At 42.3% G+C, this 13,445-nt stretch overlaps 1 protein-coding gene across 5 annotated transcripts in view; it reads left to right on the plus strand.

Annotated features, from left to right (window-relative positions):
* klhl32 (kelch-like family member 32) overlaps positions 1–13,445 on the plus strand; it is a 31,353-nt gene that overhangs the window by 560 nt on the left and 17,348 nt on the right. For 2 of the 5 annotated variants that reach the window (XM_030749641.1, XM_030749646.1), the window contains exons 1-4: positions 29–166; positions 1,502–1,617; positions 5,731–5,911; positions 12,348–12,455. In XM_030749641.1, the coding sequence (XP_030605501.1) occupies positions 1,595–1,617; positions 5,731–5,911; positions 12,348–12,455 (312 nt within the window). In that variant the 5' untranslated portion in view covers positions 29–166; positions 1,502–1,594. Of the gene's footprint in view, positions 1–28; positions 167–1,501; positions 1,618–5,730; positions 5,912–12,347; positions 12,456–13,445 lie in introns of those variants that run through there. The other 3 variants (XM_030749644.1, XM_030749642.1, XM_030749645.1) reach the window with 3 other exon arrangements.

Below are 13,445 nucleotides of genomic sequence, written 5' to 3' on the forward strand. Positions count from 1 at the left end.
GTAACCAGTAAAGTGTTGGTGATAACCCAGGGCATCTGGTCGCCGCTGCGCCCTCGTTTCGTGTCGCCACTGATGTAAAAAGAGACCAGTCACGGACATCAAATGACATTTGTAACGGAGGCACCGCCAGAGGGGACGGCACTGACTCATAACACATTCATATGAGGTGCGTAAGCTTGTGGCACATTAAGAGAGGAAGGGGCGGAATACTGTAAATTCCTACAAAGCCGTGAGGTTCTCTGGGTAGCATTCGGTGCGGATTATATGCCTGCGCTCTGTGATGGATGCAACAGGATATTCTGTTCGTACTGGAGAGGTTGCTCTCTTCTCCGTCCCCATAGTTTGTGGACCGAGGCGCTGGCCTGTTGCTAGGAGACCTTTTGACAGCTGGGAGCTTTTGCAAAGTGACAGTTAATGCACTAATGATTCCTGCTTATCTGGCAACCCAAACCTTCCCTCCTTCTCCCCAGTTCAGCTCCCTGCGCGCTTTTCGCGCGTAAATCCTAATTGTCTTCTGTGCGTAAAAGACAACATTCGCACTGTGGTCGTTTTCAGTCAGGAGATTACAGTGTTTTGCAGGGAACAATGGCCTAGTTGTTATGATTATCAGACCCTAAATATATCCGCCTTGTGGACATGTTTAACCTTTCCTGCTGCTCATTACTCAGTTGGTAAGAGAATTCTTAGTTATATGTAATCAAAACTTCTTAATCCAACATTAGTGAGGACTTTCATGGAGACAAGGGGATGAACCCATTGTGATTTTGTTTGTTTGTTTGTTTATTTGCTTAATTTGAATTCTTGAAATCACCATGTCACCATTGTATGTGTTCAGCGTGTGTTAGGCTGGACTCAAGGGTAAGATACTTTTGCCTTCATCACTAAGTAACAATTACCTGTGGCTATACATCTGAAAGTCACTCGTGAACAGATCGATAAGTAAACCTCGCTGGGGATGAGTGACACTTAAACCAGCAGTACACTCAGCTCTGCCTACACTTAAGGTGAACATGCACAGGCTCGCTTCTATAAAACAGGTGTATGAGAGGACTCAGGTCAGCTTATTATTGCACACCAAGTGAGTAGAGTTTCAATCAGAGTATCCAGAGCAGCTTGGATTTCCGTGTGACCTCTTGTGCTGGTGGATATTATCTGTGGGATATCAGATTCAGGTGTGTAGCACATTATGTCAAGGTTGTAGCTACACCAGAAGGACTTGGTGTAATTTGGACTCCCAGCTTGTTCAGAGAAGTGCTGACCTTGTTTATTCATTTCTCTGAAGTCTAGCTGCCTGTGGCTGTCGCGGTCCCCGAGCTTTGCTTCAAAGAACAGCTATAACGATTGTCAAAGTCAACAGCAGCAAAGCTGAGAGAAGGGAGAAGTCAGCATTAGGCTTGACGTGTGGTAGCATCTCTTCACACGTTGCACAGGAGGCTGTCACATTGTAGCTTTGTTGAGTAGATGGACTGAGTAAAGCTGACATGCTGTTCTGTCCTATCAGGCTGATGTATGTACCCAGTGAGGAGACTACAGTCCTCAGGAGCCACATAGCACCTCTCCTCCACCTCCATCTTAACTTCCTTTGTACAAGGGTATGCCTTCTGAACCCAGCCTCAGGTAGGTCCACACATCTTAAGCTCATGGCAAAAATAGATGATGCTTAAGGAACGGTTACTATGTATACGCTTGCTGTGGCTCAGGAGGTAGAGTGGGCTGTTCATTGATTGGACGGAGGGCAATTTGGTGTGCGTGTGTATGGGTGAATGTGGCTACTGGCGTAACAGTGCTTTGAGTGGTCGGGCTAGACTAGAAAAACACAATATTCATGACAATCCAAATACAAAATCTACTGACCGTTTCAACAAACCCTGGACTAAGATCACTTTTTTATTTCAAGCTGAGGAAGATCCATTTAGGATCAATTTGTTGCTCGATGAAGGAGTTTCCAGAGCACAGGCTGGAGTAGCTTTCTCTTTCTGTCTGTCTTCTTTTTATCTAACTTACTGTTTGGATGTAGACAAGGTTACATGAGAAAAAAAATCCACCTATCTACCTAAGAGCTCAATCCTTTGTACCAAACATACTTACTAAACCTTCAAAAAGAGGTCACAGATGTGATTTCTTGGATTTTAATCAAATAGAAGTAAACTGCTGTTTGTTGTGTTGTTGAGAACTTGTTTCAGCACCAGGACACACACACACACATATATGTGTGTGTGTGTGTGTGTGCAGGATTTACCTAAAAAACAAACAAACTACAGCTTCCACATTGATTGCTTCATTAACCAACCCTCCAACTGTGTGTTTAATAGTATTTGGACAACAGTGAAGCTCTGAGGCAGGCGGAAAGAATGACAAGATGGTTTTTGCCTTTTCAAAAAATAAGAATATGTGGTCAAAAACTATTTTCACAATGAAATTCACTGTTAGGTTTTTTAAATTTCTGACTGTGGCAGTCCTTACAGTGGTAATTTAAGAGTGAGCTGTGGTGCATCCTTTTAATTTTAGAGTGAACATTGTGGTGCATCCTTTTAATTTTACAGTGGTTTTTACACATCAGTCAGTGAAACAGTTCTCTAATTGTGTAGCTATTGTGGTCGTCCGGTAGATGTGAGAAAAATAACCTCTGATAATGTTATCATTTTTCGAGCTGGTAGATCACAACCTTTGAGCTCAAAGCCTGTGGTACGCTGTGTTAGCACGAAGTTTGTAGCATTAACAAAATTTAGGATCCATTCTGGAGACATTAAATCAGATTATTCATCTTCTATTGCTTCAGTTTTAATCATTCTGATCAGCGTATGAGACACTTTCATCCTTATATTCTCTTTATGAAATGTAAAAACCCTGTAATTTCCAACAAGGCAATTTTATTCCCCTGGCTCTCCCTTCACGAGAGTCCAAACTATCACACAAACAACCTGAGTCATCATTCATCCTACCTCAATCCCAGAACGCATTAACGCGTCCGCCCACACACACACCCATTATTTCCTCTGTCTTACACCCCATCACCATGAAGGTGACAGAGTAAGCCTCCTGGCAGGCAGCATCATTTAGAGTGATGGCCGAGGCTGGAAGTGGACGGAGATGGATTTGGATGGACAGACTGGCTTGCTGCTGATAAATGGGTACAAGTGGAGAGGGGCCGAGGATGAGCTGGAAAATGGGGTATATTTGCTGCTACGTGGATCCACAGCTTTCTGTCTGTCAGTCAGAAACACTGTTTTTGACATGTTCTATGGTCAGCGTGTTTATCCTATCAGCTAAACTGAGATACACACTGAGAGGTGGAAAGTGCTCTTTGTGTAAGGATGGGGACATAGCAAAAATGTCTGTCATGACAAAGCATTGAGCCACTTGTCTAAATTTCTGATGCAATTTTGAATATGGAAAACAAAGATAATTAAATAATGTGGGGGGGTGTATTTATGAATGTGTTTGCGTCTTGTGGGTGGGACTGTGGCTGGAGGGTTTTAGACTATTTGATTATATTATTCAAATTGTATGTAGTCTTGTGGATATTATGTATTTATATTTAGTATTTTATGGCCTGGTTAATCCTGTGAGTACCTGCCCAGGGACTGCAGATGGAAATTAGCTACAAGTTTAATCTGGTAAACAGCACCCTTTCTCTTATGAGGTCAGTGTTTTTCTGCATAGTCCTTGATAAATAAAGAATAAAACTAAAAATAAAATAACCAAATAAGTTATATTACAACCACAGTTCCAAAAAAGAAAAGTTGGATCACTGTTTAAAATGCAAACGAAAGTTGGGACACGGGCAACAAAAGGCTGGAAAAGTAACTGTTACTAAAAAGAAACAGCTGGAGGAAGATTTTGCAGCTTATCGGGTTCATTGGCAGCAGGTCAGTAATGTGATTGGGTGTAAAAAGAGCCTCTTAGAGAGGCAGAGTTTCTCAGAGGTAAAGATGGCCAGAGGTTCACCAGTCTGCAAAAAACAGAACAACTGCCTCTTCAAATTGTGGGACAATTTCAGAACAAAATCGCAAAGACTTTGAATATCTCATCATCTACAGTACACAATATCATCAAAAGATTCAAAGAATCCGAAGAAAGGGACAAGGTCGAAAATCAATATCGGATGCTTGTGATCTTTGGACTCTCAGGCGGCACTGCATTAAGAACAGGCGGGATTGATGGAACTCACTGCATGGGCTCAGGAACACTTCCAGAAATAATTGTCAGTGAACACAGTTCAGCGTGCAATCCACAAAAAGCTCTATCATGCAAGGAAGAAGCCATATGTGAACATGATCCAGAAACTCTGCTGCCTTCTGTGGGCCAAAGCTCATTTTAAATGGACTGAGGCAAAGTGGGAAACTGTTCTGTGCTCCGATGAAGCGAAATGTTGAAATTCTTTTCAGAAAACACGAAAGCCGCGTTCTCTGGACCAAAGAGAAGGGAGACTATACAGCTTGTTATCAGCATTCAGTTCAAAAGCTGGTGTCTCTGATGGTATGGGGGTGCATTAGTGCCTATGGAATTGGCAGCTTGCACATCTGGAAAAGCACCATCAGTGCTGAAAAGTATATGCAGGATTTAGAGCAACATATGATCCCATCCAGACATCATTTTTAGGAGAAGACTTGCATATTTCAGCAAGAAATGCTAAATCAGATTCTGCATCTATTACAACAGCATGGTTTTGTAATAAAGGAATCTGGGTGATGAACTGGCCTGCCTGTAGTCCAGACCTTTCATCGACTGAAAACATCTGGAGCATAATGAAACAAAGAAGCCCCAGGAGTGTTGAACAGCTAGAATCCTACACCAGACAAGAATGGGACAACATTGCTCTCCCTAAAGTCCAGCAGCTGCTCTCCTCAGTTCCCAGACCGGAGCTGCTGGGAGTACTAAATTTAAGGTACAGGAATATTAAATCCATATCAATATGGTCTGCGCTGGCATTTAGATAGCACTTTTCTAGTCTCACTGACTGCTCAAAGTATTCTACACTACCAGCTACATTTAGCTTTTTCACACACTCATTCATGCAGCACTTACAGACACACCTACGGCCAATTTTAGAATCACTAATGAACCTAGCAGGCTTGACTTTGGAGTAAGCTGTACCCAAGGAAACCAGAGTAGGCAAACAAACTAAACAGGCCCCAGAAGACCAGGAGATTCAAACCCAGAACCTTCCTGAGAGCACTGCAAGGCGACAGTTCGACCACCACTGTGCTGCCAAATGTTCAAAAATGATTCATCCTCTGGGCATTGTGGCCAGCTCTAGTAAGCTTCAAGGCAGCAATCTAACAGGTTCACAATAATAATAGTTGTTTATACATGTCTGAACCAAGGTAGTCAAACCAACTCAATGGACACTGATGTAGTCTGCAGTGGTGTGACTAAAAGTGTGTGTGTGTGTGTGTGTGTCTGTGTCCCAGGACACGATGTAAAAAGCCCCAATTTTACATTTACTTGGTATCTCTATATGCTATTGATATTCAAAAACATATATATTTGAAATGAAAATAGACATTGTTCTTAAGGTAGGTGATGTGTGTTACTACTGCACTGTCAAGATGGTTCAGATGAACAAAAATGTCCAAATGTATTAGAGAAATGTCTTAATTAGTTCTAATTCAGCTGTGTTAAAGGATAAATCCTGTGTTTTTATTATCATTAGTGTAAAATCTTTGTCTTGCCTAGTAAATCCACTAAGGCCCAACATATGTATATGTATGTCTGTGTGTTGTGCAGCAGTAGGGAGATGCTGACAGGACAGAGGCTCTGCCAGTCTAAGTCACACCAGGATTCAGTCCTCTCTGCTCTCAACCAGCAGAGGAAGGATGGCTTGCTGTGTGACGTCACCCTGGTCGCCGGTGAGCAGAAGTTCCACGCCCACAAAGCCGTCCTAGCAGCGTGCAGCGATTACTTCAGGGTGAGTCTGGACCAGGTTATAAAATCTCAAAAATGAGCATTTTTTGCAGGAAAGGACGATTTGAGTTTGTATATGCATTTACCGGCTTGATCCTGCCAATAAACAAAGTCCTGAAGCAACCTACAAGGTTTTGGTTGCAAAAATGGTCACGTTTACATGCACAGATGGCATATTATATATGAAGCACTGACAGCTCCACTCCCTTCACTAGCCCACCTGGATCGATCCCCAGTGTTTGCTTCAGTTTGATTCCTGTTAAGCCACAGACGTAGCTTTAGGTAGGCTCGTGCTGTCAGACAGCCAGACAGGAGATTTCCTCAGATGAGCTGCACAGGGAAAAGTGCACACATGAGATTTAATTCAGGGACATTGAGCAGATTAGAAGTTAGAAATTAATCCCTGTTGAAAATGAGAGGCAGATTAAATATGTCCAAGTTGCTCAGGGATTATTCCTCCTGTGTGTTTGTGTGTGCGCGTGCGTGTGTGTGTGTGTGTGTGTAGGTTATTTTTACTTCTGTCTGAAGAGAGTTGAGGGTGGGCGAGTCACACTCCTCTCCTCCTTTTGTTCGTGCTCTTCACATTTGTTCTCCTTTTGTTCTTCGGCTCCGTTTTTAAATGCCACTCTTTCAAGTCCCAGCTGAGCCGAACAACACTGTTGTTCCAGCGCTCGGATTATTAGATCAGCCTGCTACAGTAAGCAAGAAAAACTCACTCCGCTCCTCTGTTTCTCTGGAGCGGCTTAACGACATTATGTTCATTTTGTCATCTGACTCCACCGCTGAGTTTCATTTACTTCATTTACTGAGGAGATGAAGGTGCCTTGTATAGGGAACAGCAACGGCACTTTCTCCCTCTCTGCGTGTCTCTTTCTCCTCGCACCCGGGCAAACACCTGCACACTTTGTGGTGATTATAGCACATTATGTAGTCGGGCGGACATGAGAGATTGTAATGAAATACTTGACCAAGCACGAATTGTTTACCTGGAACTTGTCCTGAATGTGTCACCTGCCTCTTCCAGTCCCATCACATTACTAAGATGTCTGGACAGCTTGGCAAGATGCAGCCAAATCAGTCACACCAGCTTCTCACACACACACACACACACACACACACACACACACACACACACACACACACACACACACACACACACACACACACACACACACACACCACTGTCAGTGAGAAAGTACCCACACACATACTTATTTACACACTGAATTTTTCCTTTTGATTATAGAGAAATCTTATCTGCTCGCCCGTCAGTTAGGAAGGAACTTCTACCAAAAACATCACGATTTTAAATGTTTCAAAACCTGTGCTAGAGAAAACTCATTTATTGCTTTGTCACAACACTGTTTAAAGACTGATCAGTATTTCCTGTAGATTACATTATTTATAGATCATTCGTCTGTGTAAACTGATAGAGCTCAATTTCATAATGCCATCTATTGTAAACTGATCCCTGAGAGGAAGCTAGCGTGTGGGGATTTGATAATTTATAGTGTGCTATCTGTAGCAAGCTGTAAATAAATAGAAGCAGATTTAGTGCTACACCCAAAATATCAAATTTTATGAATTTTCCTTCCAGGTATTTACAGAGGCAAAAGCCCATCTGGTTTTTCTTCTGAGTATTTTAGAACAAGTGTGGGCCAGTACCACTGCGGCACTGATGTAGGTTTAGATACATCAGTTGGATTGCATGTTATATATATCTCTGGACCGTATACATGGAGGCAGACCACACTGCATGGGCTGCCTGTGGGAAGAGCTGAGCTTTGCTTAATTGACCTGCATTGATTTCATTCTTGATAATTTGACACAAGCCTGTAATTGTCTTTTGGTAGCTTTTGGTAGAACACCAAGTCCAAAAAGTGGAAGCATATCCGCCTGTGTAATGAATTGATCTCTTCTATAAAAGCAGGAGCTTTGACAGTTTGCCGGTCTGGAGCGTTCAGGTGTGCGTTAACACAGTGCAACAATCTGCCCGGCAGCGGACATCCCGGAAAATTCACCACAAGGTCAGACTGTGCAACGCTCAGAGAAATTGCAAAAAGCTCTTGAGCTACATCCCAGGATCTACAGGCCTCAGTTAGCACGTTAAATGTGACTGAACGAGTATGGTTTATTTGGAAGGGTTATCAATAGGAAAAGACAGTCCGCACACCTGAACACTCCTAGAAAAATATTTAATTGCCTTCAAGGTGAAGTAAAATTTCGGGCATCCATGCCCTTCTTCAGACTTAATGACTGAATGCAGAACACATGTATATATACCCCGCCCACCATTCAAGATTATCACACGATCATGTCCAATGTCCGAATAGGGAAAGGGACATGTAGGGGTATATGCAAAAAGGAAATACAAATTGTAAAAAACTCAAGTGGATAGTCTAAAAGTAATCTCCAAAGCCCTAAGACATTTAGGGATAAAGGGTGGTGATAAATAGACTAAACTGATTGTAGCATATAAAAATAACAGAATACATACATGTGGGCTGCACATAAGAGAAGGTCTTAATATTAAAAAATACATGTTAAATAGTATATTATTTGGAAGGGTTGTCAGGAGAAAGCCTCTTCTCTCTAAAAAGAACATTTCAGCATGGCTTAGGTTTGCAAAGCTGCATCTCAAGAATCCACACAGACTTCTGGAACAATGTCTTTTGGACAGACGAGACCAAAGCGGAGATGTTTGGCCATAATGTACAGCACCACATGTGGCGAAAATCAAACACAGCACATCAGCAAAAACAGCTTATACCAACTGCAAAGCACGGAGGTAGAGGGGTAATGATTTGGGCTTCTTTTGCAGCCACAGGAGCTGAGCACCTTGCAGTCATTTTGTCGACCACAAACTCCTCTGTATAAAAAGTATTCTAGAATTAATTAATTGAGCTGCAACAGGACAATGATCCCAAGGACAGCAGCAAATCTACAACAGAATGACTGAAAAAAGAAAATCAAGGTGCTGCAATGGCCCAGTCAAAGTCCAAACCTCAGCCTGACTGAAATGCTGTGGCTGCACCTTAAGAAAGCTGTGCATAAACAAATACCTGCAAACCTCTATGAACTGACACAGCTTTGTAAAGAACAGTGGGCCAAAATGCCTCCACAACAATGTGAGATAGTGTTAAAGTCATACAGAAAACCATTACTTTAAGTTATTGCTGCTAAAGCTGGTTCTGCATGGCACTGAGTCATGGCGTGCATTTCACAGAATCGCATAAAGTCATGTGAAACCATAACTTATATATCATATCAATTACAGTCTTTTATAAGTTATGTATTATTTGAACATTAACATTTTAAAGATATACTTGAATCATAACAACAGATTATAGTATATCGGAGGTCTTTCTTTATAAAGTCCAGTCAGGAGTACTGTAGTCAAAAGAAGAATGATATTTCCACCTTCAGTAACTTATATTTGGTGGCATCGCTCTGTTCAGGGAAACTCCCAGGCCTCCCATGTGCACACATGAAAAGCCGGAGGTGGGGAGAACAGCACGACCCAGCGCAGAATGGGGCAGGCATCACTGACGCGAAGATGAAAAATTTTTTTTGGCCCAGAATATCAGGAGTTGGCAGATGCAGTCCAAACACATTGGTGCACTCATTGGTCTTTAAAAAGCATAACAGCTGAGCCTTGGGCATTTTAAGGGCTTCCAGCAGTTATGAAACGAACATTCCAATTATACTTTACCAAGCAGCACCAAAGTGTAAACATGCCTCATGGCAGGAGAACATCAGCCCAACCTTTATTCAAAGATACCCTGTAGGGCTTTTTTTTTTCCTCCTACTAATAGCAGCTCTTTATTTTTTTGAGTCAGTCCCCAGTTTATTCACATGCATGGCTACAAAGCACCTGCGTGCTGCAATATCTGCCAGAAGTTTAACATTATTTCCCCTGATCTTAAAGGTGGTGGTAACGTGCCAAAAACAAAGCAATATGCCAGAAAAATCCAAAGAAAAAAAAACAAATTCAATCTGAAAGGCTTATAAGAAAACTCCACTGGACACACAAAGCAAAAACACACATGAAGCAGGAGGATGTCTTCCTAAATGTGATATTGCTGTTGTATATTATATTATTGCTCCACGCTCATCTTAAAGGTAGCTGGGGAGAATCTGAACTCATTTCTCCTTTGTTTACAGCTGAGTTTGTATTCTGTGCAGCGTATTTGGGGATCATCATAAATTTTTAACATAAAATTCAGTAAAAATGACATTTCTGTTATCTATTATGAGAAAAGGAAAAAAAAAAAGATTTATTCAATTAAAGTGCCTCAAAAACATAACTGTTGTATTTACCAAATATATTCCATTAATGATTTTGGTGTTTTATAATGAACATATTTGTAAGTGTAGTCTCATTCCCCTCAAGACAAACCAATCCTTCTCTCAGACTGAATATTGTGATGTTTCACTGGGTGCGTGAGGAAGTCACGAGTGCTCTCTGGTATGATTGAGCCAAGCAGACACAGAAATTTTGCCAGCAGGTCAGGCTAACTGCAGCGCTACACCCCCACTGCAGCAGCGTGTGAAAGGACTGCAGTGAGCGTAGTTCTGTGGTGCAATGTGTCTCCGCGATGGATCTATATACCAAATCAGGGGAGCCATCCGTCACCACCAGCGCTCCCCTGAGCTCCTCCACCAAGGTCAGGAGCATTCATGCTGGAGGCGCACAGCTCTATGAGCACTTCTCAGGGTGCCCTCTCTCTGTCTGGTGTAGGCAGCCTCTATTGTGTGTCCTCCACATTTTTACTTTCTGCTTGGGTCTCAATGCTTTTTTTTTTTTGTGTGTGTGTGTTTTACATTCTTGCAGACACTGACCAAAGTTCAGCCACTACCACACCCCGGGTTTAGCCACAGGTTCTCCTGTACTCGGTGGACCAGTAGATTTTTAATTAGCACAGTGGTGAATCAACAAGACTGAGCTCTGAGGACATTGGTTTAAAACTTAGCCTGTCTCTCACATAATGCTCACAATACAGAAGGGCCATTTGCCAGAGAGGGGGAGGGGGGTTGGTGCCTGGTTAAAGTTCATGTGTGCTATGAATCAGGGAGAATTGGATGAGTTTTAGGAGAAATGAATGTGGCTTTCAGGACGGAAGGAGATGCTACGATAACCAGCCAGCTTGAGAGCCTTTGAAGCTTAAAATACTGTTACACACCAGTCTCTCAGTAGAGATAGAGTGCAGCAACTGTGGTGCACACGGCAAATTGCAAGTTAGCTAGATCACTATCCTGAAGCAATGAAACTGTGGGTATAGAAACAGCTAAAATGACTTTTCAAAAGCAATTTAAGGTTGCTGTTTGTCCCATTACAATCCAGAAAAAAACATATAAACCACACAGTTAAAGATGTTGTAACCTTGCTGTAGCTCAGACCTCAGGTGACAGGTAGCAGACGTGATCTTTATCACGGCCACACTTGACCTGTCAACCTCCTCTCTCCCTCTCTTCCCCTCAACACTGCTGCGCTCTGCTGGTTGGCCCTGATCGATAGCTCTGTCATCCCTTCATGGTGTGACACCAATCAATAGCTTTGATTAGCGAGCAGCAAGGTGGACTCACACACAGCAGGGCCAGACTGCAGATGCTGTGTCCGCTTCTTTGATTTCACATGGAGTGTGACGTGTATAGACACGTGTGTGTGTGTGTGTGAGAGAGAGAGACAGGATGAGGGTGGTATAACAGAAAGTACTGATTGTGCTATTTATTTCTGTTAACCTTCAGGGCCAAGGTAGGCAAATCAATACCAAAAGGGTTCTAGGATGCTGATTTTGGCAGGTTTTTGATTAACCCCTTAACTGGCAGCAAATAAAATCACCTGAAACAACTACATAACACCCTCTGGTTATTATTGGCTCTGAACAACCCATTTCATAGCCTATTAATCGGCTGCGTCTGGTCCGCGGGCCGAATGAAGTGCATTTATATGGCAGGCTAGACCCGCCCATTTTGACTGACACCTCATTCGGCCAATAATGTTAAGAAATGGGTTTCCCAGAGCCAATAATACTCAGAGGGCGTCACGTAGCTTTGTCAGGTGATTTGGTGCAGCCAGTTACATGATTGGCCGAATGACGTGTCAATAAAAATGGGAGGGTCTAGCCTGCCATATAAAAGGGACTACAAACGGCCCGTCACCGGGCCCTTGCCAGTTAAGGGGCTACCTATCAGGCTGGTGGATTTTGTCAGCATACACACATACAGAACTGATTTCTCAGTGTGTCAGTGCTGCAGATGTTATATGATGAGCCTTCAGAACTGACTCAGAAGGGCTGGGGAAAGAAACCTGAATGGCTGTGATTGCTGAACATTTTCTAATGCAGTATTATGCTTGTTTCTTTTACTTTAACAAAGACAAAAAACGCCACATGAAATTCCCTCAGTTTGACCTCCATGTTTCATCTCTGTGTCATCAGGCCATGTTCAGCTTGTGCATGGTGGAGAGTGAGGCAGACGAAGTGACTCTGCAGGGAGTGACCAGCGTTGGATTGAAGCACGCTTTAGATTTCGCCTACACTGGACAGGTGAGCTTGGGCCGCCGTGACAAAAAAAATGAGCAACATTTGCAGAGCTGTAAATACTGTTGTCAGAAAATCTCAGGAGGAGAAATCTCAGTGTTTCCCACAGTGATGCTGGGAGATGATCACTAGAAGGCACTTTGGTTGCAGTAACACAAAGTAGAAATATTTTGTTACAAATGTCACACATGGAAATTTTTAGATTAATATCAAGGAAGCTATTTATCAGTACATATGATTACATTTGCTAAGCTGTGGGTGAAAGTCCACTACTAGTGTTAAATGGTGTTCAGACCTATTATTAGGTTCAGCAACCCAGCTCTCTGTGACAGGTGACACAGTTCATTGACTCAGATTTATTGACCCCTTATTTGGCTGCTTAATCAGCCCTACTTTCTACATTGTTTCAAGGCTAAACTGCATTGCCTGGTCATATCTACTTGATGGGCCATTTCATTTGATTTGGATGTATAGGCCTGCTCAGTTTATCAGCCTCCCTTTCTACAAATTAGCAACCTCTCCAGTATGAGATGCTTTCCTGCACGTGAAACTTTGACCTGTATTACAAAAGAAATATAATTGTTTTTAATATTAGAGTACACAGTAAGAATGCGAGCAAATCTACTGCACATCGGGGGAAACCCTTTTAATGACTGGTGTTTCACTGAGTAGCGTACATACATAGACTGTAAATAAAAAAATGATGTTACTCAGTGGTAAGTGCAGTCCAGCTGAGAAGCCTAAGGCTGAACTTTTTTTTTTTTTTTTTTTTTGCAGTCACAAGTGTACTGTTAAGTTCAGGACTATGTAGGGCAGTAATTCCTGTAACATTTATTGCAATACTTTTATTAAACCCCCTGAATTAAAGATAAAAGTATGCACTTCAATGAGCCATGAGTGCACGAGTGAAACCAAGGGATGCTCATTGGCTAATGACTTGTTAGTCACATGGAGATGGTTTACAAAATGAAATCTGTGTTGGATTCAATAAGGCTT

Source organism: Archocentrus centrarchus, chromosome 16, assembly GCF_007364275.1.
Source record: "Archocentrus centrarchus isolate MPI-CPG fArcCen1 chromosome 16, fArcCen1, whole genome shotgun sequence".
Classification (NCBI taxonomy): Eukaryota; Metazoa; Chordata; class Actinopteri; order Cichliformes; family Cichlidae; genus Archocentrus; species Archocentrus centrarchus.